The 26,012-nt window shown below is 43.5% G+C and overlaps 1 protein-coding gene across 5 annotated transcripts in view; it reads right to left on the reverse strand.

The window, feature by feature from the left end:
• OSBPL9 (oxysterol binding protein like 9) overlaps positions 1–26,012 on the reverse strand; it is a 117,137-nt gene that overhangs the window by 55,151 nt on the left and 35,974 nt on the right. For 4 of the 5 annotated variants that reach the window (XM_034778607.1, XM_034778606.1, XM_034778603.1 and 1 more), the window contains one exon: positions 22,854–22,930. In XM_034778607.1, the coding sequence (XP_034634498.1) occupies positions 22,854–22,930 (77 nt within the window). Of the gene's footprint in view, positions 1–19,481; positions 19,625–22,853; positions 22,931–26,012 lie in introns of those variants that run through there. The other variant, XM_034778605.1, reaches the window with a different exon arrangement.

Raw genomic sequence — 26,012 nt, forward strand, 5'->3', positions numbered from 1 at the left:
AAGTAATTCTTGGTGAGGGATTTACTTGTGATAGTGATCTGATATACAGCTACAATTACATAAAAATCAGTATAGTAAAAACTTTGTAATCCGGCATGCTGGGGGAATAGGAGAAGTCGGTTAGTCAAAAATTCTGGTTAACTATGAGTTATACTTACCAATGGAGGGAGGGAAATTGGGTGCAGGAGAGGGCTTGGGGCACGGGAGGAGTTTCAGGATGCTGGATCTGGGCAGCGCTCACCTCAGGAGGCTACATGCAAGCGGTGACATGTCCCTGCTGCGCCTGGGCGGAGGCGCGGCCAGGCCTCTCTGCGCACTGCCTCCACACACACAGGCGCCGCGCCCGCAGCTCCCATTGGCCACAGTCCCTGGCCAATGGGAGCTGTGGAACTAGCGTTTGGGGCAGGGTGGGGGCAGCGCACGGAGTCCCCATGGCTGTTCCTCCATCTAGGAGCAGCAGGGACACGTCGCCAAGTTTAGTGCTGCCCGGATCTGGCACCCGGAAATGCCGGTTTCTAGAGCTTTCCAATTGGTAAAGTGACAGATAACACAGCTTTTACAGTATTGTGCTCCATGGCTAAAGGAAGAGAACACTGTCTAGCAGACAGTGACACCATAGCTGCTACAAATGGTCTAGCACTCTCAGATACAAACTTTATATATCTAACCTACTTGAACTACAGAAGATTTCTGGTGAAGATGCTGTATCATTAACATCACAACACAGAATACTGTGCAAACACAGTCTTTATATTGCATAAAATTGCTAATTTTTACTGCAGTCACAAACCAAAATATTAATATGTGAATGGCATGGTATTTATAGTGGTGATTTTAGGATAAAAGGCCATTTCCAAGTTCCAGGCTCTTAGTGCTAAAAAAATCCGATTTATATATGATTTATTTTTGTATGTTATGTAATATTTCTTAAAATGTTTAAATATACACTAAAATTCACAAAAATAATTTTATAAGAAAAACAAATTCACCATCAGCAGGGGAAAAATAATAAAACCAAGTATAGAATCTAGCTGGCAAAGAGAAAGGGTTTTATTTCTAAGCATAATAAGGAGTTGGTTTGGAGAGACCAACAGATGCATACACAGCTGCAGTATTCCACTAACCTGCTTTTGGTTTGTCTATTCAAGGGCAATTAAGATGCAGTCTGATAATCTGGCAAACAAACCTACTGCTTTGTGCATGAAATACGGTAAATTTAGATGGGATTGTTTTAAAGGAAGAGCGAAAGATGTTTACAAAGTTATAAAGTCAAGGTCAGTAATTTGCACAGCAAGATTATTATACAAGATACTAAAAGTACAATTCAATGGTTCAGATTTGGTTTTTGACAGGCCATGTTTGCAGGACACAGTACACAAACAAGACAGACTTGAGTGACAGGATTATTTTAATGCTTCTTGATTTGGCTATCAGAGGATAAACTGGGGAGAGGAAAGTCTCTCCCTCTCTCTGTGTGTAAATAAGGCTTCAAAAAAAATAAGTAAATGAAAATCAATGGAATGTTTCAAAAAAGTTCAGTACAATTACCAGAGTTGCAAGATACTATATAAAAAGATTTTTTGTCACCTGAATTTACAACCATTATCAATGTGATTTTTTTAAGATGCTGGCTTTGTTTCTCCATTTACATACATTTTCAGATTATGGAAGTCTTTTAATAAAAAAGGAGCTCAACAAGATGTTTTAGATCTTTAGAAATATGCTGATTCAGATTTTCAGTTAAAACCCTTATATCAGTTGAGCAAGATGTTAAAATAAGTGTATACGTTCCCCATCCCCCAAATAACCAGTACTGATTGCATTGTAATTTAAATTCAGTTTAAGGAAGCAACATACAGTATTTGCCAGATATAGAAAGGGAGATGGCGGAAATGATAGGACTGCAATATATAAATTAGTTTTAAAGAGGTGGAAATCTTCCATTAAAAAAATATTATTCTTCGTAAACTTTCAGTTATGTTTCCTAACATTCACAGGGTGAACTGAAATAAATTAAACTGTTCTAATATTCATTGTACTGATACTCTGTGTAGTCCTTTTCCATATATCAACATACACACAAGTTTCTAGTAATATGCTTGAAAAAGAAGAAACCTAGAACTTTTATATATCACACATGGGGTCCTTTTCCTTAATTCTCTAGTAACTTTTGATCTCCAAAATTGCTTTGAAACCAATGAAGTAAAAATCGGAGCTTCTCATTACGCCTGCCCCAAAACACAAGATTTGGTGTCTGGAAGTTGATGCTAGACAAATTCAAATTGGAAATCTGGTGCAAATTTAAAGTAATGGTAATTAGCCATTGGAACAATTTACCAAGTGCTGTGGTGGATTCTCCATCACTGGAAATTTTTAAATTAAGGTTGGATTTCTTTCTAAAAGATACGCGCTAGTTCAACGGTTCTCAAACTGTGGGTCACAACCCATTTTAAAGGGGTCGCTAGGACTGGCGTTAGATTTACTGGGGTTCAGGGCTGGAGCCCCATCGCCCGGGGCTGAAGCCAAAGCCCAAGGGCTTCAGCCCTGGATGGCAGGGTTCAGGTTACAGATCCCCCACCCGGGGCTAAAGCTCTTTGGCTTTGCCTCGCCCCCCACCCCCACACTCAATGCGGCGAGGCCTGGACGGGCTCAGACTTCTATACGACCCTCCTGGGGTTGTATAGTAATTTTTGTTGTCAGAAGGGGGTCGTGGTGCAATGAAGTTTGAGAACCCCTGCACTAGAAATTAATTCAGGAAAGTCCTATGGTCTGTGTTATGAAGAGTGTGCAGAGTAGATGATCACCCTCTTCCCTTCTGGCCATACAACCTATGAATCTATGAAAAAGAACTGACCATGTGATGTACCTAAAAACAGACTCCAAGAGATGCAAAAAGTCATGTTGCATTTTTTACCTTTTAAAACTATACTTGAAGTTATTTGGGAAAGTAGAAAAATGTATGAAATTAAAGAATTAGACTTAGCTTAGGTTTTGTTAAGAAAATGTGTGTGTGTGTTGTAAAGAAAGGCCCTGACTAGAAAGTAGAAAGAACACCTTGAAAATAATAAATTATAAGGCCAGAACGAATGAAGTAGAGAGGATGTCTGGTTTAAAGAACTAATGCAGTAAGAGAAGCTTTTAAAAAGAAGGCTTCTGACCACCAGGGGTGACTGCAGTTTGTTATAAATAAGAGAGAATCTGCCTTAAAAATGAACCAACATGGCCCTTCCCGACCCTCAAACCAGTGTTAAAAGTCCATATGAATCCATGTGCAATAGAAAACTGTTGGACAGAAAGAAGAAGGGGAGCAAAGGCCTTGGGAAGAAAGGAGATTGGAAATAAGGGTGAATTGTCTCAAACTGTTTTTTAGCTGAAGTCAGTACTTGGCAATGACATCACTTGTTTGTTGAAAGGTATAAAAATGTAAACTCTTACAGGGGTTCTCAAACTTCATCGCACCACGACCCCCTTCTGTCAACAAAAAATACTACAGGACCCCAGGAGGGAGGACCGAAGCCTGAGCCCGCCCCAAGGCCTGCCACCTGGGAGGCGGGGGGGGGGGGGGAGAGGAGAGGAGAGAGGAGAGGAGGAGTGTCAAGCCAAAGCCCCACTGCCCCAGGCCGGGGTCCAAAGCCGAAGCCCAAGGGCTTCAGCCCCAGGCAACCCTAGCCCCGCTGCCCAGGGCTTAAGCCCTTGGGCGTGGTCTTTGGCCCTGGGCCCCAGCAAGTCTAAACCAGCCCTGGCAACCCCATTAAAATGGGGTCCCGACCCACAGTCTGAGAACCGCGGTCTTAAAGGGTTCATTGCCAATACCTGCCTGACCACACTGAAGCCAACCAACATGGGTCTAAGCACCCCTAAGTTTAGACCATTTGTAAGTACCTCAATCAAATGCTTATAAATGTTTTGTTACTGTTTGGATGTAGTAAATTACTCATTATTTAGGCATGTTTAAAACAATTGTATAAGGCCTTTGAATTTAATAAAGGAATTTATGGTGAACTTCATGTTTGGAGGTTTCCCATATTAATAATTTCAAATATTATTAATAATTCTAAACATGTGCATTTCAGGTGTGTCATCTGAAATCAACATTTACCAACCGTTACAGATTAAAATTAAATCCTGCCAAGCCCCTCTATTATAGCGATATGGAAACATGCATCCTGGTATATATTTGTGGGATGGAACGAATGCTGAAGGGCATATGAGTTTTTAGTACCAATTTCTCAAACATTGTTTAAACTATCACAGAAATATTCCAACAAGATGTTGGAAAGGAATTTCACAAGAACGTAATACAGTATAACTTCAGCGTTATGAACACCTCGGGAATGGAGGTTGTTCGCAACTCTGAACAAAACATTATGGCTCTTCTTTCAAAAGTTTACTATCAAACATTGACTTAATACAGCTTTGAAACTTTCCTATGCCGAAGAAAAATGCTGCTTTCCCTTTTTATTTTTAAGTAGTTTACATTTAACACAGTACTGTACTGTATTTGGTTTGGTTTTGGTTTTTTTACTCTGCTGTTGCCTGACTGCATACTTCCAGTTCCAAATGAGATGTGTGGTTGACTGGTCAGTTCACAACTCCGGTGTTTGTAACTCTAAGGTTCTATTGTACATATGATTTTAAACTATTTTGTTTAAAGTTAGTTGTGCACTAGAAAATTAAAAGTTAATGGAAAAGAAAGCTTGGGGGGAGACAGCATGGGAATAAAATGGAAAGTTATTTTAAAATAAGTATAAACACCATCTTTACAAAGAAAAACTGTAGCTTTGAAGGTGTTTATTTTTTTCTACTTCAAACAAAAGGCAGAGCTGTAACAATATTAGAAAAAAAGTCAACTCTGCCACATTTCAGGAAAGATGTGGACAAACTGGAGAAAGTCCAGAGGAGGACAAAAATGATTAAAGGTCTAGAAAATATGACCTATGAGGAAAGATTGAAAAAATTGGGTTAGTTTAGTTTGCAGAAGAGAAGACTGAGGGGGGACGTAACAGTTTTTAAGTACATAAAAGGTTATTACAAGGAGGGAGAAAAATTGTTCTTGTTAACCTCTGAGGATAGGACGAAAAGCAATGGGCTTAAAATGTAGCAAGGGAGGTTTAGGCTGGACATTAGGAAAAACTTCCTAACTGCAAGTGTAGTTAAGCACTGGGATAAATTGACTAGGGAGGTTATGGAATCTCCGTCAAGTTTTTAAGAACAGGTTAGACAATCACCTGCTATATATAATACTTAGTCCTGCCTTGAGTGCAGGGGACTGAACTAGAAGACCTCTCGAGGTCCCTTCCAGTCCTACGATTAAGGAAACTATATACTTTTTTTTTTTTTTTTTTCCAAAACTTCTCTACACTGTGGGGAGTGAGGGGGGGGGAAGAGAGAGATGAATCCAGCTTTGCAACCTGAGCTAGCTCTGCTGAAAGAGTCCTCAAACAAGGGTGGATTGGGACAGCAAAGGAGGAGAAGCGGTTGTCTACATTAAGGGTTAGATCAGCTTAACTACACTTCTCAGGGATGTGGATTTTCACACTCCTGAGCGACAGTTAAGCCAACTTAATTTTCTAATGTAGAACAGGCCATAGTTGTATCTGTACTGAATGGTGAAAGAACTAATTGGAGCAGCTTGGCAGAGCTTGATTGTGATATGAGGCGATCTGGAGGGGCTGTGTCCCCGAGTCCCTCTCCCTAACCCCTATGTGTGTGTGATCAAAGGAAAGAGGTACATGTGCGTGCTCTGAGATATCCAGTATCTCTCAATTCAGTGCTGTCTTGTGCAATGTTCCCTCTAATTTTTTCCATCCATGCACGGAATAAATTTTGTTATGTGCAGCACCAATATCAAGGTAATATGCGGATGTGCACTCCATATTTTCATGGCAGCCCTTAGCCCATTAAGAGCTCACAATGTCCTACTGCTACAACCTAGCTGGGTCTTAGGGAAGGTCTGTCTTCAGGTGACATCTGCAGTACCTATCTATTCATTCCTACAGCCTCCTTCCATAAGGATCAGTACATGCTTCACAAACGAGACATATAAATACACCACTGAAATGCAGCCACCTCTCGGGAGGAAAGTCAGCTGCCAGCTAGGCCAACAGCACAGAGAGCAGTTTGGAAAGAGAAGGGGAATTTTGGACAGAAAGAATCTTCTCTTATGCAAAATGCTTGAGATATTTCATGTTCAGACAGGACTTCATCTGTAAAGGTCTCATCTGACTGTAAAATATAATACCATCATATTAGAAATCAAAGTAAATGTTTCTTTTAAAATCAGGACACTAAGGCTCAACATTTTTAAAAATACTCAAAATTCCCCTTACTACCATCCTCTTGTATTAACAATACAAAGCACTTTCTGCCACTTGTTTTCATGAGGCCACTCACATGAGTAACAGCTACATGAGTAATACTTTTCAGGATCAGGCCCCTAGATAAACCATATGTCCTGCCCACAAAAGCTTTGCAAACACTGCTAGGGGAAGTTCAAATCCACAATAAGGAATTGTTGTCGCTGGAAATCAGACAAAAACAGTCACAAAAATATTTCCATTATTCCTAGTTTTGGTAAGTTCCTTTTAAAACACAAATCTAAAAGCCAACAATATTTAGTGCTTTTCATTTATAAATCGCAAAGTATTTTACAGAGGAAGGTCAATATCATTATTCCCATCTGGAAAATGGGGAAATTGAGGCACAGTGTGGGGTGAGGTGACTTTTCAAGGCCACACAGAAACTCAATGGGAGAGCTGGGGAAAGATCCAAAGTCTCTTGACTTCCAAGGATTCTGACTCCCAGCCCCAGGACTGGGAGAGAGGACTCTCTCCCCAGGGTCCAGGTGGAGAGGGGAGGCAGCAAGCTCCTCCCGGGGCTGGAGGGGGAGCCAGTCCTGCCTGCGCATCACCATCCCCCACCTCACCCCATTGCCCTCCACCCACCCATTCCCCACCTCACCCCGCTGCCCTCCACCCCCCATTCTCCACCCATCTCCCCTCACTGCCATTTACCTAAACATCCAGGCCCACTTGTGGCTATGCCCATGTACGCACCAGTACTCATCAAGTGTGTGGCCCTTGATGGCCCCTTGTGCAGCCACACAGGTGTGCAGCTTAGAGGGAACACTCATGTTATGTAAGCTGTATCACTAGTGGGGCACAGGGATCTTTTTTCTATGAGGACTGTCAGCAGTTAGGTAGAAGATGAGAATGGTCTGTTAAGCTTAATGATACGTAAATGAAAGTACACCTCTACCCCGATATAACACGAATATAACGCGGCAAAGCAGTGCTCCAGGGCGGCTGGGCTGCGCACTCCGGCGAATCAAAGCAAGTTCAATATAATGCGGTTTTACCTATAACGCGGTAAGATATTTTGGCTCCCGAGGATAGCGTTATATCAAGGTAGAGGTGTACTGTATAGTGTCAGATGGCACTGTATGCATAAGGGAGAAAAAGGTGTGATGTTCCTTCTGTGGAGTAGGCTGAGTGAGTGTAGGGGAGGGCACAGGTAGCTCCTGTTCAGTACACGGCAAAGGTAGAACATGAGTATGTTTTATGGATGTAATGGGACATTGCTCAAAGACAATGAGTTAAGGATGAATGGGCATGGACCTCAACTCTATTTCCTGATCCCTGTAGATGGGGAGAGCTCCCCATGCCACAGCTCACATGAGGGGGCTCAGCTCCCACAGCTGGGCAGAGGTCCCTCCCAGATCCTTGTTCACACATGGAAGGAGAGAACGTGAGGTTGACAGGACTCCTGCCCCTATTCTCCCCCAGTCCCTCTGCCACTTGCCTACATGTCCCCCTTCCCAGTGTCTCTCACTACCTTCCCCCCCACTCTTTCTAATCTCCACTCCTTCACCCCACCATAGTCCCCTAAATCCTCTAATCCTCCACTTCCACCCATCCCCATTATCCCCATCTCCTTAACCCCTCTACCCTCACTGCTGTTCCAAACCCCTCTCACCCTATCCCCCCACCCCACTGTTCTGCTTCCTAATTCCCCCTCTTCTCCCAGCAAGGATTTGCAGGTGTAGAGTTTTTTTTCTTAGTTTTGAAAGGCTACAGTGCCTTCTGATTTTTTTGCTGTACTCAGATCCCCAAAATAGAAAAACTGTGACAAAGGCTAATTTTAGCAAATGGCCTTTTTTATTTCATATTTTTGACCAGGATTGGATTTTAACTCGCCTCTCTCTCTTTCCACCTGCTCAGGATAATATTTGGTGCCTGAATCTTAGAGCTTTTCTACACTTAAAACATTACGGCAGCACAACTGAGCGGCTGTAGCACTTCAGTGCAGACCAATACCTATGCTGACAGGAAGGGTTCTCCCATTGGCGTAAGTAATCCACCTCTCTAACAGGCTGTAATCTAGGTCAATGGAAAAATTCTAAGGGAGGACCTAGAGCTGTCTACACCGATGGGTTGGATTGGTATAACCAAGTCTCTCAGGCGAGTGGAATTTTCACACCCCTGAGAGTCATAGTTATACCAGTGTAAAATCCTAGCGTACACCAGGCCTTAGGCATGACCCTAAGTGGAGAAGCAAACTTTTGCTAATAACGTCGCAAATTTTGCTCTCCAAAAGGGCTAATGGGCACTATGCACTGTCTGAAAGGCAACCCTCAAGGATGTGACAAAGTTGTGCCAGAATCAGAGCCATGGTTTGATCACCAGGTGTATGCAAAAAAGCAATGCAAAAAATGTCAATTTGAAGAAAATCTGTTTTCAGAGGGCTGTATCTCAGGAACCCCTTGTTCGAATAACCCTAAATTTGGATCACTAAAGCTACTCTGTGACACACCAAATTGCAAGACAATCCAAGTAAAAGTGTGCAATTTGGAGCACTTAGAAGAATCAAGCTTTAAACAGAAACTTGGTTTTAATCTTAGCTATAGAAGTGTCAGTCTCCTATAATAGGTTTTTACCATACAACTGGTGATTCATCTAGCAATGATATATTATGTTAGGTTCCTGCCCTTATATCTGGGGCAACAGGCCATGAGTGGGAGTCTTAATTTCCTGCACAGCTTTGTTCTGAATCTATACTTAATTAGGTCCCAGCATACATCATTCATAAGCCTAGCTCTCTCCTCTAAGTGGACGACCTTGGGGGTGAGGGTGGGAGGAAAAAAGTTATCACACTGGCCTGTTCTACACTACGAAGTTAGGTCAACATAAGCCACCTTGCATCGACCTAGTTGTGCATGTGTCTACACTTAAATTTGTCTTCCACTGATGTAAACACCCCATTATGGAAGCGCAGTAACACCATCTCCCTGAGCGGCAATGAACCATGGTCAACACACTGATGTTGGCACAACATGAGTGTAGACACTATATTACCTATGTAGACCATAAAACAGTCTTCCAGCAATCACAGTCGTCCTAGAATGCCTGACATTGACTGTGCTGGTCACAATTGTGAACTCCAGGGCCCAGGGAACATGGAGACTGAAAGCCCTCACATTGAAAATCCTGTGAATTTTTGAAATGCCTTTTCCTGACTGTCCAGCTTGGAAGCATACCCAGCAGCTCCCCACTGTCATACACAACTGCCCAGCTAACCATGCAAGCTACATGCTCCAGATGTGCTCTGGCCTGGAGTAGACAGGAAACAGTGGATCTCCCAACCTAGTGGAGAGAAGAGGCTGTGCAAGCATAGCTACAGACCAGCCAGAGAAATGTGGACACCTACAAGCAGGTTGCACAAGGGATGGAAGAGAAGGGGTACAACAAGGATCAGCAGCAGTGCAGCGTGAAAGCAAAGGAACTGCAACAGGCATATCAGAAGCTCAGGGAGGCCAACAGTCAATCCGGTACCAAGCCACAGACCTGCCGCTTTACAAAGAGCTGCATGCCATACTTGGAGGAGACCCCATCATCACCTCACATACCACCACATATGTGGCGCTTTCAAAGGGCTCAAGTCATAGGCCCCTGCCGTGAACAGCAACAGTGAGGAAGAGGTGATACATGTGACCAGTGGGGGAGGACGGGAAGAGGGAGGGTCCAACTATGCAGCAAGCCAGGATCTGTTTGAGACTCCATTGTAATCCAGTTAGTCGCAGGACTTGAGCACAGGTGAGCCTGATGCAGGGAAAGGAAACTCAGGTCTGTGTAAATTTCTTTCCCATTACAATAATGGCACCCCAAACTTGAAACTTTCATGAAGATACTTTGCAATCCTCTTCCAAAGGTTTCTAGAGTTGGCAGCCTAACTTCTTCCTCTGCATCAGGACACTTGCCCACGCCAGTTGCACTAACTTCAGTAGGCACCACTGTAGTAAACAGGCTAGCAGCATATGGGCCAAGGCACCTCCAGACCATTAGCAGCAGCTGTGCTCTCTTGTGCCTTTGTCACCCTCAGGAGTGAGATATCAGCTAAAACAACACTGCCTGCGGAAAATGGTGTAGCTAAAATGGACATGAATGTTCTTTTTCCTTCTTTAAGCTCTGTTCCATAAATTTATTAAGGTTTTAATGTATTTGCTTTTAACTTGCACAGAATTTTTAAGAGTTTTTGTTACTCAGTAAAATTCTCTCTTTATTAATTCCTAACATACGCTGCAGAACGCCTAGCAGTACTGAAACCACCTACTTGTTATTGTTCTCTGTGACAACTCTTAGGATCAATGACAAAGTTATATTCATAGACATATACCAAGCACCACACAAGTCTTAACAGGCCCCAAAACAGCAGGGTCAGATAGAGCACAATACACCACATTACTGTTTCTCACTGTTAAAGCGCTCTTTCAATGCCTCCTGGAGCCATATAGATACACACTGAGCTCTTTTGATAGCCCTTGTGTCTGGCTATTCTAACTCCACAGACAGATGCTCCACCTCTACCCTCACCCCTGCAGCAACTTTTCTCTCTTTTCTGAATAAGATCTGTTAAGCACACAGCAAGCAGGTATAGCTATTAGGATATTTTTTTTCAACAGAGATCCAATCTTGTGAGTGAACAACACCAGCACACCTTCAATCTACCAAAAGCACATTCAACTGTCATTCTGCATCTGCTGAGCCAGTAGTTGAATCTTTTCTTGGTGCTGTCGAGGAGGCTGCTTGCTGTACAGCTTCATGAACTACGGGACGAAGTGGTAGGCTGGGTTACCCAGAATCAGGATTGGCATTTCAGCATCACCACTGGTAATCTGCTGGCCGGGAAAGAAAGTCCCTGCTTGCAGTTTTCTGAACAGTCCTGTTTTCTTAAAGATGCAAGTAGAATGCATCTTCCCTGATCAGCCAACACTGATGTCCATGAAGTGTCCCCGGTGATCCATGAGCACTTTCTGTTGATATTCTCTGTGGCAAGGTGACCTAGCGCCAAATTAAGCATGTGTGTGCTATCACTCCACTGCAGTTTGAGAACCCCACTGTTGCAAATCCATTCACTATGTGTTGCACATTGCCAAGAGTAATAGTCCTGTGTAGCACGAGACAATTAATGGCTCTGCACACCTGCATGACAACGGTCCCCACTGTGGAAACTTGCAATGCCGGATTGCTACCGGTCAGCGGGAAATCATTTTGGAGTTTCCAAAAAATGGAAACTCCAAAATGATTTCCCGCTGACCGGTAGCAATCCGGCATTGCAAGTTTCCACAGTCTAATCACCACTCACTTCTCCACTATCAGTGCATCTCATTCTGGCGTCCCTTTTGCTGGAGGGCTGGGGAGAGCTTGGCACACAAATCCAGGAACGTGGCCAAAAGTTCCACACCTACTACTCATCATCCCAAGCCTGAATCATAGTGCGATTCCACAGTCAGTGCTCATTTCTTGGGCCCAGAAGCGGTGCTCCACCATCTGCAGCTGCTCCGTGAACACCACCAACATCTTGAATTGGTTCTCGCTATGTCCCACAGCAATCTGCCTCCAGGAAATCATCCTGTTCCCCACAGCAATTCTTGTAGCTCTGCAAATACCAGAGGATCATGCATCCTGTGCTTGCAAAGCTCATGACAATAGTACAGAGCTGCACAGCCTCTATGCTTCTGTGAGAAATGGCAAACAGCAACAAGTCCCATGTGGGTTCCTAGGATTTTCAAAGTAGGTTTGAAAATTATGGGCAGACCTGGTATTATGGGGTGGAGAAAGATGCATGATGGGAATTTGACCCCACAGTCCCAGTCACCCCGTGTGACTCATTTCTGCTCCATCATGCATTGCCAAAACTTCACCATCCAGTGCACTTTTGGGGTGAGTTGCGCAATGGGGTACCTACCCACAGTGCACCACACTGTGCAGCAAAACAAGCACTCAGGGCAAGTACGTGCAGCACCAATGCAAGGAGCCAAGTATGCACGTGCACAACTGTGGTAGCTTTATAACATAATTTGTGATGGCAAAAATTGTAGTGTAGACATGCCCTTATACTAGCTAGAAGGCAAAAGAGGGTTTTTTTGAAAGAAAGGTTTCAAGTAGTCTAAGCACCACTTTGTTCTTGTGAAAAATTACTAGATCCATGGACAGTCTGAGCAAAGATACTAGTTTGCAGACATGACTTCTAGGGAGAGCATCTTGGCTTGCAGAGAAACTGAGCTTACAGGTTTGAAAGTGAGGTTTCAAGTTTATAACAGCTTTTAGGAATATATTGATGTCTGGATGATCTGAGATCCATTTGTCTGCGTCATCATTTAGTTTTAGTAAATAGTTTAGTTGCTATGGTATGTGCTGTCATTGTGGGCATGCAGATCAGATACCACCACTGTCCCACAAAACCTGGGGAATGGCAGGATTCCAGTTAACTTTCTGCCTCTCCCTTTTACACCAGTATCTAAAGCATATCCATATATGGGAATAGATTCTGGTGGCTTCCAGATTCCTTGAGGTAAGGAAAGCATTTATGGTTTTATGCAAATATCCCTTGCATCAAAGAGTATCAATATCAATTCAGTTTGGAAAAATCCAGATGCACAGTGCCCTGTTTACGTAAGGGCATCTGACTGAGAAATGACTGTGTTCATTTGCATTATTTCCAAAAAATGTGTCATGTCCTTTTTGGCCAGCATGACAGTAATCACTGCTAGCTCCCAATGGCTAATCTGCTGTAACACGGTTGGCAACAGTAGACTACATACACACAGGTCAATCCTGCATCTGGGTGACTGCACCCAGCAATCTGATGTCCGATTTCCTGGAATGGACTTTTCTTATTTCACTATTAGCTGGAGAGGCACATAGAGCTATCTCCGGAACTCACAAGATACAACTCAATAGTGTTTACCTCATGATTTATGTTTAATTTGTTTCGATCCTTCTCACTTCAACTGGAATAGTCATCTTGTACTTAGCTCCCCTCTCACCAGTGAAGTCCAAAATGAATCTAGTTTTTTTTTTTTTTTTTTTATTAAACCAGCCAAATCAAAAAATGCTCTCTCTCCTCTACTGTATCCTCCTTAGCTTTCGCTCATGAAGATCTGAAGTCTCTTCTGGAGAACCTTTTCAACTAGCCCTGACATAAGGAGCCTCTTGTTCTAATAGTAATTTTTATTACAGTAGTGCCTAACTATGCCAGAAATCCCTTTTGGACTCTGAAGGGCATGTTGTTTGGCTTCTTTTTTTGGTGTCTGCCACTACCTTTCTCCAATTCTTCAAACACTACCTGCTAGCTTTAAATGAAGCTAGGTACTGCATAGCCCCGGAATCTCCAGACCAAATACATAGGTTACAGGTTCTTCCCAGATACTGTGTTGTCTTTCATCACCGAGCAAGCTCTCTGATGGCATCTATCAGTGCATTGCTATGAAGGAAATGGACATGGATATTTTGTCAATTCAACTATTCCCCAAAGACAAGAAAACTTACAGTCATCTCAGTTCCTCTGTCCATACAATGACTGCCCTGAAGAATTAGGTAGATGCTGAGGAGGCTTGGAACGTTACTGAACTGGCTTTGTACTTTCTTCTGAGGGCAGTCCCTACTTTGCAATCTGTGACATCTTCGAGAAAGAAGACTCTTCTTCAAGAATAAGTGTCTTTGATGTGGGTTGCCAGTGCCACATCCACTTTGGATAGCATGAAAGATGGCTCCCTCATATATTCATAGAATTTAGAGCATTGCTTATTCAGCTGGAGCATTGTTTATTGTACTCTTTTTGAAGGACCTTTCAGTGAATGCACTCAGTGACATTTTACAGTAGGCTATCCTTCTCTAACACTCCTTGGCGAGAGGGTGTGTGCTGCTCTTGTCTCAGCAACTGGGGCACAGCTCTCCAGCTGTGCTATTCCAGGCATTGACCCCCTTGTGCAGGACAAGATTAAAGCAGTCCAAACAACAAAGTCAGCATCCTTCCCCACACCACAAAAGCAGAGTCCTAGATTTTTGGGAAGTTAGAGGAAAAAAAATAAGAAGAGAAGTACCAGCCCTCCTCCCTTCTAAGAGGCCCTGGGCAGCCAAAGCTCCCTGCTTTCATGGGCTGGGGAACTCTGGCATGCAGTCCTGCTCCTTCAGAATGCTGTCCTGCACTGAGCAGGTATCCTTCCCTTTAAGGACCCACCCCTCTCCAGGCTTCACAAGCCTTACATGTACATAGGGGGTTAAGGCTGACTCTGCCCAGAAGAGCTCTAACTCTTTCCTGATGAGGATGGGGATCTGTCCCACCATCCATATCATGGCCTTTAAGATGCATGCCTGCGCAGGAGGCCACCAAGGGCCTCACACTTAATTAGCAGAGCCACGCAGGCATGCACACTGCACTCAGGTGCATGGCTCCAGGTGGGCCTGGAAGATGACAGTCGGGTAAAGCGGGCAGGCGGGGTGAGGCGACTCTCCCCCGGCCCCCAGAGCTGCTGCAGCAGGGCCAAGCGCCTCTACCCCAGCCTCCGGAGCTGCTGCAGGGAGAGAAGGCGGGGGGAGGGGGTGGGAGTCCTCTCTCCCCGCTGCAGACCTGGGGCAGCCTGGACCCCAAATCCTCACCCCGGCCCCACCCCAGAGCCTCACCCCCAGCCGGAGTCCTCAATCCCTGTACCCTAACCTTCCTCCCCCTCCCACATCCTGAACCCCTCATCCCCGGACCCATCCCAGAGCCCGCACCTGGAGCGCTCACCCCCTGTAGCCCAACCCTCTGCCCCAGCCTGAGCCCCCTCCCACACCCTGAACCCCTCATCCCCGATCCCACTCCAGAGCCCTCACCCCCTGCAGCAGCCCTGAGCCCCCTCGCACACTTCGAAAACTCTAGGCCCCACCCCCACCACACATCACCTCCATATTGGTACACAACAAAATTCATTCCACACATGGATGGGAAAAATTGATCATGGCTCTTGTGCAGTATTGGGTGGGATGAGAATATGTGACACTGTGTTGTGCTGCTTCTCACTCTATCTGAGGCTTAGGGCCAGAATGACCGTATGAGCCTAGATGGGAACAAAATTTGGCAGAAGAAAGAATTGTATTCGTCACTCCCCTTCCTCTGACTGAAAAACATCCACTCATCTTAAGGGGAGAAGGTGGTAACATGACAGGAACTGGCACCTGCCTGAGTGAGAAGACAACTGATTGGATGTGCAAAAAGAAGAGCAGGAGTACTTGTGGCACCTTAGAGACTAACAAATTTATTGGATGTGTGCTTCCATTTGGCCTTCCAAAATACTTAAGTTTATTCCAGCTATTTCCATGTCCCCAACCTGGGGAAAAATAGAAGAATAAGCCTCTGATGTTTGTTTGAACAGTTTCAGTGTGACTTTTTTTAAATCATCAGTCTGATACTTTGTATTCTCATAGTCCACACCTCTGCTTCTTTAAGAGAGTAAGGAAGCCACATGCCTGGTTTCCGAGCAAGGGAGAATTCCTGATTGTTTGTTCCACTGAAGCATTTATGAATCAAACATCTCTTGAGGAATTCTGCTGGGCTGGGGACTTCAGACCACTCATGTCCACCACATGCCAGAAACAAGTTTCTTACTCTCTTCCTGTGCCTTATCTTCCTCATAGCCCAACCATGCTGCAATTTCTCCTTCTCACCTGACGCAGAGGGAAACTAAACAGCCTTTTTCCCTTTAGGCCCTGACACGCAGGTCTCTGCTCTGGGGATGAGAAGTAAGACTATTTAGTCCTTCGATGGGCCTTGCCAGTTATTTGATCACACCAGTCCTTGCCTGACTAAGGGACAGATCTGCTTTTCAACATCAAGACCCTGTTGTCTGTTTCTTGTCCATTCCTTCTCTGCGCAACAGGGGAAGTAGTAGTGATAGGGACTCCACACAGCTGAGGGCATACCACTCTGGCCAGCAACAAAGTACTGGGAAGAAGTAAGAGACTAAAGGTTAAAAAAGCTCACTATGATCCCAAAGAGCATTGGAAAAATAGTAGGGTACTCATGAGAACTCTGAGCTGATATTATGGAGGCAGGAAGTTCTAGGGAGCCCCCAGCTGTCAAGTCCTTATGAGAGGAGGAAGAGGCCACTGCTGAGTTCAGCTCTGAACTTCCTCCAAAGATTGTGATCTATATTCTTGGTAAAGGGCATCTGAACTATGAATAGTTGGGCTTGGAGAGATTAAATTTTTAATCACTAAATGTCAATTTCACCATAGACACAAACTGATGATGATTATTATTAATGGAAATATTTTTCATCATCAAAATTTACAAATGGGCAAAGAAACAAAAAAATGCAGCTTGAGAACTTAGTTTGATTTAACAATATTTACTTTGTGTATTTTGACATTTGATGTTGACACTGTGTTAATGGTTATAAAACTTTAATTTTCTGAATCTCAACATCTACTGTCATTAAATAATTGTGTGAACCGCTCCAGTTTCCGGCAATTGTGAAAATTTAAATAAATATTTTTAAATGCTTAAAAATAAATATCAATAGCAGTCAAAATGATGAAAAATAAAAATCAAATTTGGCAAGGCCTATGGATAGGCATTCAATGGGGGACAGAACTAAAACCCAGCCATAAAATACTTAACATCAATACAAGAAAGCTCTGTAAGAAAAAAATAGTTAAGTACTAAACACATTTCTAGTAACATTATAAAAAAAATCAGAGGTGTAAAGGTGCAAATGACTGGCAAGTAGAATGGACTTCAGTTTTAAAATTTAGAGATTTTAGGACTAATTTAAAAAAAGAGAGTAAGAGGACACACAATGACAAGATTTGGCTATGGTCCACTAAAAGGGTAAACAGAGAGCCTGAACTAGGGAAGAATTGAGCAATAAAAAACCAGAACAAACAAATCCCATCGTAAAGTATCAGACAATTAGTAATAATTTGTTGCAAAAAAAGTTAAATAGAAGGGAGGAGTTTACAAAACTTTTTATATAAATGTTTTTCATAAAGTTTTAGAGAAAAAAAATATTCCCATAATTTGTGCCTAAGTAACTTATTATGCAAAGGAAGGTGAAAAAAAAATAAACTGACTAAGTACTGTTGTTCTTTAGTCTTATGTTCAGGCCAGTTCTACACTAGCAAATTATGCTAGCATAACTACGTCACTCAGGGTACCTCTTCACTACCCGCCGTATCAGCGGGTAGCAATCGATTTATCCGGGATCAATATATCGCGTCTCGTTTAGACGCGATATTCTGATCCCCAAACGCGCTCACCGTCGACTCCGGAACTCCACCAGAGCAAGTGGCAGTAGCGCAGTCGACAGGGGAGCCGCGGTCGTCGATCCTGCACCGTCTGGACCCCAGTTAATTCGATCCAAGATATTTCAACTTCAGCTACGCTATTCGCGTAGCTGAAGTCGCGTATCTTTGGGTACGTCTATACTTACCTCCGGGTTCGGTGGTAAGCAATCGATCTTCTGGGATCGATCCCGGAAGTGCTCGCCGTCAACGCCCGTACTCCTGCTCCGTAAGGAGTAGGCGGAGTCAATGGGGGAGCCTGCCTGCCACGTGTGAACCTTTGGTAAGTACCTTTAAGTTCGAACTAAGGTACTTCGACTTCAGCTACGTTATTCACGTAGCTGAAGTTGCGTATCTTAGTTCGAACTGGGGGGGTTAGTGTGGACCAGCCCTTGGATCGATTCTGCCCCCCCCCTTCCCCCAGTGTAGACCAGCCCTTAGGGATGTGAAAAATTCACACCTCTGAGCAGTGTAGTGATGTCAATTTAAATCCCCCCGCAGAGCGAAGAATTCTTCCATCAACCTAGCTATAGCCTCTCAGAGGTGGATTATCTATGCTGATGAGAGAACCCCTCCCATCTGCATAGGTAGTGTCTACACCAGGGGTTCTCAAACTGGGGGTCGGGACCCCTCAGGAGGTTGTGAGGTTATGTGGGGGGGTTGCGAGCTGTCAGCCTCCACCCCAAACCCTGTTTTGTCTCCAGCATTTATAATGGTGTTAACAATATAAAAAAGTGTTTTTAATTTATAAGGGGGGGGTCACACTCAGTGGCTTGCTATGTGAAAGGGGTCCCCAGTACAAAAGTTTGAGAATCACTGGTCTACACTGAAGTGCCACAGCTGTGCCACTGTAGCAATTTTAAGTATAGACAAGCCCTCAGAAACACTTCCTGGTCTCTTCCATCTTCTTCTACTTGTTTCCTTTTGCAGGTGTGTGCCACCAATAAACCTTTCACACCCAGCTTTTAGTGTTAACTTTTCAGATCTCTATAACGGTGACTGATTTTCTTCAAACATTGCACACAAAGTTCACTTTTGGCCTGGCAAACTTGAAGAATCCTGGGTCAAAACTAAGTAGGGCATTTGTTTTTTAAGCCAAGTAAATTAAAATTTGGATTTAGAAAGGATTAGAACAGGAAGTGTCTTGTAGACTTTAAGGGACACTGTTTAGGGCAAAAAACATGTTTGTAAAAATAAATTTTAAAAAAAAAAAAAAAACTAAGTATTTCCACTTCTGATTGTAATTTCAACTAAAATACTTCTACAGCAAATAAACCCCCTTCTGCAAGTGCTTGAAAGCCAAACTGTAGAAAAGGAGAAACATAATTTTCCATTGTCCAAACTGAAAGAAATGCAAAATGAAAATCCAACCGTATTAAACAGCGAAAGAGTTTTAGATTCTCACTAAAGCGAAGGCATTGCTTGTAAACAAACACTTGCTACAACATACACCCTTTACGTTCACAGAATGCCCCCTAAAATGCAGAACCGCCGCCAAAGAAACCCGGTAATGTTTGAGCAGCAAATGAGTCATTTTCCCAGGCGGTCCTGCGAACTCCTCGAGCGAAGGAAACACTGGACCCCGGTTTTATGCCCGTTTCGTGCGGGGCCAGCAGCGCTCGCCGCTTGTTGTGAGCTCCCGGCCTGAGTTCCTCCTCGCGGAATCACCACTCGCTAGCTCCGCGTGTGGACTGGCCACAAGAGCAGCGCCAGCCGGTCCTGGCGGCCGCCTCCCGCCCCGCGACACACGGACGGGGGAAGGACCTGCGCGGCGGGGAGCGGGACCCAGGAGTCCCGGCACCTGCAGACCCTGCGGCGGGGGCACGAGGGACTGCGTGCAGAGTCGCCCCCCGCCCGCGGATACTCCGCCCCCGTACTCACACTGGCCATTCTCCGCGCGGGCGGTGGGGGTCGCTTCTCGGCTGGGCCCCCGGCAGCGCCGCCTCCCGCTGGGAGCGGGGTGGGGAGCAGCCCCTCCAGGACCCGGCCGCCGCGACCCGCTGCTCGGCGCTCGCCTCAGAACCAAGGCGGCTCCGGATTGGCTGCGGGTCAGACGCCTTCCCCCACCCCCGAGTGAGCGGCGGTTGGGGGGGTGGGGGGCGGAGTTGGCCGCTCACCCCCCCCCTCTCCCCGCGGAGGGCAGGGCCCCTCCCACAAGAGGTGCGGTGACATCCGGCTCCCTCCAGGCTCCTGCTGCGATTGTGCGGGCAGCGGCTGAATCCGGGGGCCCGCTGCTGAGAAGGCTCCAGGCTGAGGTCAGGCGCCTGCTCCCTGGCAGCGGCGGCCCGGTGCCTGAGCGAGTGCAAAGCGCCCCGCGCCGCCGCCGCCTCTGCTTCAGCGAAGCCCCGTGACGCGATGACAAGGGCGGCAGGGCAGCGCTCGGACGTCAGGGGGGCCCGACTCCAGCGGTACAACCGCGCCTGCCGTAACACCACAACGGCTGGGTAACAGCGAGAAGCGCCATCTGCGTGGCTTTCCACCGCAGCGCTGGCTTGCAGGGCACCGTACTGACAGGTGCCCACAACGGGCCGACACGGCCTAGGCCTCCTTTCGCCCCCGGCCTGCTGCTTCGCTGCCGGGTCTCCGGCTGTTCCCGCCCCCTGTCCTCGCCCATGGGGTAGCGGCAGTGGGGCGGCGGCATCAGAATTCTCAGAGACAGCCGCGGCTCAGAAAGCCCCACACACATCCCCCAAATTCTTACTACTATAGAACTTTTATACAATGTCCATACATGAGGTAAGCATGGGAGGAACCTTGCATTGTGCATGTAACACTTTGTAACACAAACAAGGTAGGTAGGTCTTGGAAAAATCACCCAGAAATGTGTTATAGACTGTATGGACAGCCCCCAACACACTAGACATGGCTCAGGGCTTTGCAATAACACCACAAAGAGCTTTGTCTAGATTAAGATGTAAAGGTTGGTTAGATCTGGTAGCTACCTTGATCAAATTTAAACACACGACTTGAAACTCTGGTCAAGAAAAGGCAAACTGTACTTTAGCAAGTGCTAAACTGGTCCAGTTGAAGTGCTTGATAAAGTACAGCATGCCTTGCCTTGACCAGTTTTAGGAGGTGTTCCTTAGAACAAGCTAGCTAATATTATCTAACAAACCTTTAAATCCCAAACAAAAGCTTTAGAAAAACTCTTCTTCACTGACTTATACAGGTACCAATCAAAACCAGTAGTCCTCTTAAAGCAGCAGCCCTCATTCTGGTTTTCAGTTGAAATAAAATGCTACCTTCTTAAAGGTTAGACTCAGAGGTAGTATGGTAGAAAAAATATTTAAGATAGGCTTTTCAGTGAAGTCAAAGGGAATTAGACACATCTCAACTCCCAATGAGTTTGCTTAACTCCCTTAGGCTAGGTCTACACTACCCGCCTGAATCGGCGGGTAGAAATCGACCTCTCGGGGATCGATCGACGGGACGCAACAATCGATCCCCGAATCGGCGCTCTTACTCCACCAGCGGAGGTGGTAGTAAGCGCCGCCGACGGAAAGTCGCAGAAGTCGATTTTGCCGCCGTCCTCACAACGGGGTAAGTCGGCTGCAATACGTCGAATTCAGCTACGCTATTCACGTAGCTGAATTTGCGTATCTTAAATCGACTCCCCCCTGTAGTGTAGATGTACCCTTAGACTCCAATGAAAGTCTCAGCTGAAATCAGTATTTGAAATCTAAGGATTCAATCCTATAGAATTCATATGCAATCCCACAGCTGTTACTATGCCAATACCAAAATGTTTGAGGGTAGTTTAGAGAACTACTTCTAGTACATTGGCGAGGAACAAGTTCTCCCAGACTCAAAGGAGGGAAAAATTATATTTATAACTGAAGAGAAAAAGAGGCTTAAAAAGGCAAGGTGTATACATTATTTCCATATCACCTTGATATTTGCTCAACAACTCAGGCTAAAAGATGGAGCTGACAACACTGAAGTTCTTTGATCAAGAAGTCTAAATTGGTGTTACAGACTGCCCAGTGTAACAGTATTATGGTATTTTAAATTGGAAAAAAGGTTTTTGAGAAGATGACTGCTGACAACAGACCACAGAGTCCACACAGATATCACTTTCAATACTTGCAGTGGGGCGGGGGGAGGGGAAATACTACATCGCTCCTTGTTTCCTGACAGTCAAATATATATAAATCTTTCTTGTTAGAATGTTTAATATAATGATTTATCATTAATTTTTATTAGTTTCATTTACTTATCTACATAATTTTTTTTCATTTGAAGAGCACTTAGAACAGGAGTGTAGTTTAATCAGAGTCAGATCTCAATATCCACTACTTCTGACCCTTACAAGAAGTCTGCCAACAAAACGATGGCTAAATTTGGTAAGGGGGGAGAAAATCTATCTTTTGATAGAGATTGAATATATATTGTTCGTGTTTCACTGCCCTGCCACATGCCTCTCTAATTTTCTTGGACTATAAACACTTACAGATAAAGACTGTATCTATTTCTATTTGCATAGCACTTCCCTCTCTCACATCTCACCCAATCATTGTCATCTTAATATTTTCTCCTCCTCCCTTGAGATTTAAGGTTTTTTAGTAAGTCCTTAGTACCTAGCACAATGGCACTCTAATCACTGATGTATATACTACATTTGAGGGGGCCCAGTCTAAAACTACTTTAAAATATTTTTTATTTGTATTAAGTTTTACATGCACTTTAGGAGGCATAGTAAGGGACCTGGGTGCCATTGTGCTAGGCACAGTACAAATAAAGTGAGAGAAAGTCCCTGCCCAAAGAATTTACCATCTTAGTAGACACGACAAAGCGAAACAGAAATGAAGCATTAGCCCCATTGTACAGATAAAGAATGGAGGCAAACATTAAGCAGCGTGCTTAAGGTCACACACAAAGCCAGGAATTGAGCCTAGATTTTCCCAAGACCCAGTCTAATACCTTCGTTTTAAAGCCAGCCTACCTCTTTCAAAACCAAAAGAAAATTATTATTTCGGAGGAAGATAAATAACAAATCACACTAATACAATAAACTACTCAAGATACAATCTAACAAGTCAGGGGACCTTGCCTTGCCTAAATTTAGCTGGATACAAACAGTAACCTCAGGTACCAGGGCTGATATATCACTATGTACTGTATCTTGTACCATCAGATAATCAGCTGTTTACAAACTACTCTGGAATATCTGATATCAGAAGTTGGGTCAGTAAGTTATTTAGTTATTCTGAAAATAAAGAAGAGCTTCAGGATCAAAAGTGAAGGTTGACTTACCTGAAGCTGAAGAGTATGACGGAGAATTGTTTCCTCTAAAGCATGAATCCACTTCTCTCTCTCATCAGCATCTCGAGCTGCAAAAAAATATTCAATGTTTTCTTAAAATCTTTGACATTTTTTCAAGGCTTTTAGACTGAAAACCATGTTGTGTGTCCAGACTAAAACTTAGTTCTAGAGTAGCCACACAGCTTTTTACATGAGTTTAAGATGGTTTAAAAATCACAACTTTAGTTAACTGAGTGCAAGTTTCTCATGTAGACAAGGCCGCAACGAAGAACCTGTACACACTTTTGCTTAATAAGATGCTTAGCTTCTCACTTCTATAAATTACATTATTCTCTATAGCTGGTACACACCAGGCTTTCTGTTAAAATCTCAGCTCTTCAGGGTTTATAGTTTAACTGTAAAAAAAAAAAAAAAATCACTCCAGATTCAGATTAGCATATGTCATGTCAACATTGGTGCTATTTATGGAGAGTTAAATGGAGAGATTTTGAAAAATTGCCATTACACGTTTTAACAGCTGTTCTTTCAGAGATGTTTTCTATTCTGATCAAGATATTTTAAAATAACTATATTCTTGCATAACATCATGTTTCTTGATCAGAAGGTGCACTTACCTATGCCTGTCAAATCAGTAGCATGTGATGAATTTTTAAAAGGTCTAATCTTCTAGAGCCTTTGATAAATACTATTTAAAACAATTCCTCTGCTCTACCATTTTCTAGGGAACAAGGTAAACATATGCCTTTTATTACAGATTATTTACATGAGAACAGGATCTTTAGTGTTTGAGTGCATCAGCTCCCATGAACATTAATTCCATTTAATGGAATTAGTTAAATATGACACATCCTAATAATTTCCACAGCAGCTATACATGATATCACAAAGCAATACAGTGCCTGGTGAGAAATAAGCACAGGAGCCAATTATCTCAAGAAAAGAAGGGTTTTTTTTCCCATGTAAAATACATTACAATAAAAAAATGTAGTAACTTAAAATCTATGACATCAGCATACTTGTATCTGCACAGAATATATTTTTCAAAATTTTCTGAGTCACCAGAGGTTCCAACCTGTAACAAATTACTCCTAATTTTACTTCATTGTAGATGTATCATAACAGACAAATAAAGAGAGCCTGATCTCTTTTTCAATACCTTTCAATTTTAAAATAAAACAATTATATTTATTAAGACAATCCTGTGTAAAAATTTTCTTCTATAGAACCAGGACTCATACACTAGCAAGAATATGCACAAGATGGTCCACCTATTCCTGTATCACACAGCTATAAAATTTCCATTGAGAAGCAGAAACTAGGGTCAGGTGAAGATAAGTCATCTCGCAGGCGATGGTGATCAAGGAGGGACAATATGAAATGCAAAATGATATGGCAGGGCTTTGCAGGCAGGAAAGAGATCCAGAAGGTTATCACTACCCTTTTCTTTACCCACTTTCTAACACGCTGTGTTTTTTCCAGTACAAAAGCTTCACTGTACTTTGCTAGCCTGAAAGAGTTCCTTGCTGGGGGGCATGGATAAGTGTTCACATCACTCTCCCCATCAGTACCCAAGCAAGCTAATTATCCAACCAGTGGACCAAATTCCATGATGAATCCTGGTCATGTGCCACCTGAGGTGCGTTGTGCATACGCTAAGAAGTTCTTTGCTGTGGTGGAATATTGCAGCAATGGTACAGGAAGTGACAAGGGCATTAGAAACTGGGTGAAGAAAAAAGGGTGATAGCAACTGGAGGCATTTAGCGAATTTGAGGGAGAAGAAGAGGAAGGAACACTGACTTCATGCTAATAACTACTCCCAGTTGTTTCTAGTTCCTCATTCAATAACACAAATAGTGCATATGTTGTATAAGACTACTTGAGGGAGTTTCCTGATTACCAGGGAACAATCAAAGTGGACTAATTATACATAAATGTTAGTTTTCAAAGTTTGATCATGTATGGTATGCTTATTACTCAATTCAAAGAGTATACTGAAATGTATTCTCCATCTCCACCCATCCTCTCATTGTTTATATCCCTCTGACCTCTGTATCCACATGCCCACAACATGGCTGCTTCAACTTCCCATAAAAAAAAAAAATAAATAAATAACAAGATTTGTAAGGGAGGAGTAGTGGAAGATGTTGGGGAGGAAGGTTTATTCATCCTATTCCATACAAACTGTATAAAGGAGTGCTTCCTTTGTCAAATATAAATTTTATTTAACATCAAAGTTTAGAGAGGAGACAAGATGGGGTTGAGATATCAGAATTTGAATGCCTTGAATTCTGAGGCCCTCAGCCAGTCAGTATAGAGATTTGCATGCTGCATTGTTACTAAAACAGTCATCATGCTAATCAACACACAACGCACCCTTAGCCAAAGTGCAGGAAATTGCATAATTGAGAAATAAATGTACAGCATGTTGTCTTTTTAAATCAGAGTTTGTATAGTGTCTAGCACAATGATAAGTTGAAAGTTGCAGAGCAAAAGCAACAACAATAGATTCAGAGTTAAATAGAAATTTGAAGTTCAATTTTGGTTTAAAAACTGGCTAATTACTGCACCTGCCTCTCTACTCCCTATCGACCTGTGTGGTATTAATCACATTTTCCTATTTTTAAGAAGTTTCTCTCCTCTGTTACTTTGTTATGGGCCTACACAGGGGAAACGAACTATAAAGTACTGTCAAATGCATAAAGTATCCACGTTTTTACAGTAATACTAGGTGTTACTTGCAACAATAGTAGGTAAATAAAATTCCTACAGGAATAATGTTTAAGTAGAGTGGATGAACTTTTTTGCTCTCTATACAACGCTCTGGAAAGCACAATAAATACAAACGTTAATGTATAGGGAGGGCAGGCTAGTAGGGCTCTAGATGCCTTAAAAAAAACCCCAAAAGGACTAGACAAACTATTAGTCCATCAACAATAGATTGGTTAAGTTCTTGCCTCTTCATCCACAGTCACCCTTTAAGGAGTCCAATTAAGTGAAGAGAGGGTATTCAGAATACAACAGTACAGTATTTGAATGTTTCAGAAGCTGTAACTTTCTAGTTTTCTCTTTTTAATTGAAATTCTTAGATGTTTTAGACACTATAATTATACATTTGCTTAATAAGCTAAAGCTTACAGAACTGGGGCAGCA

This window comes from Trachemys scripta, chromosome 8 (assembly GCF_013100865.1).
Source record: "Trachemys scripta elegans isolate TJP31775 chromosome 8, CAS_Tse_1.0, whole genome shotgun sequence".
In the NCBI taxonomy this organism is placed as follows: domain Eukaryota; kingdom Metazoa; phylum Chordata; order Testudines; family Emydidae; genus Trachemys; species Trachemys scripta.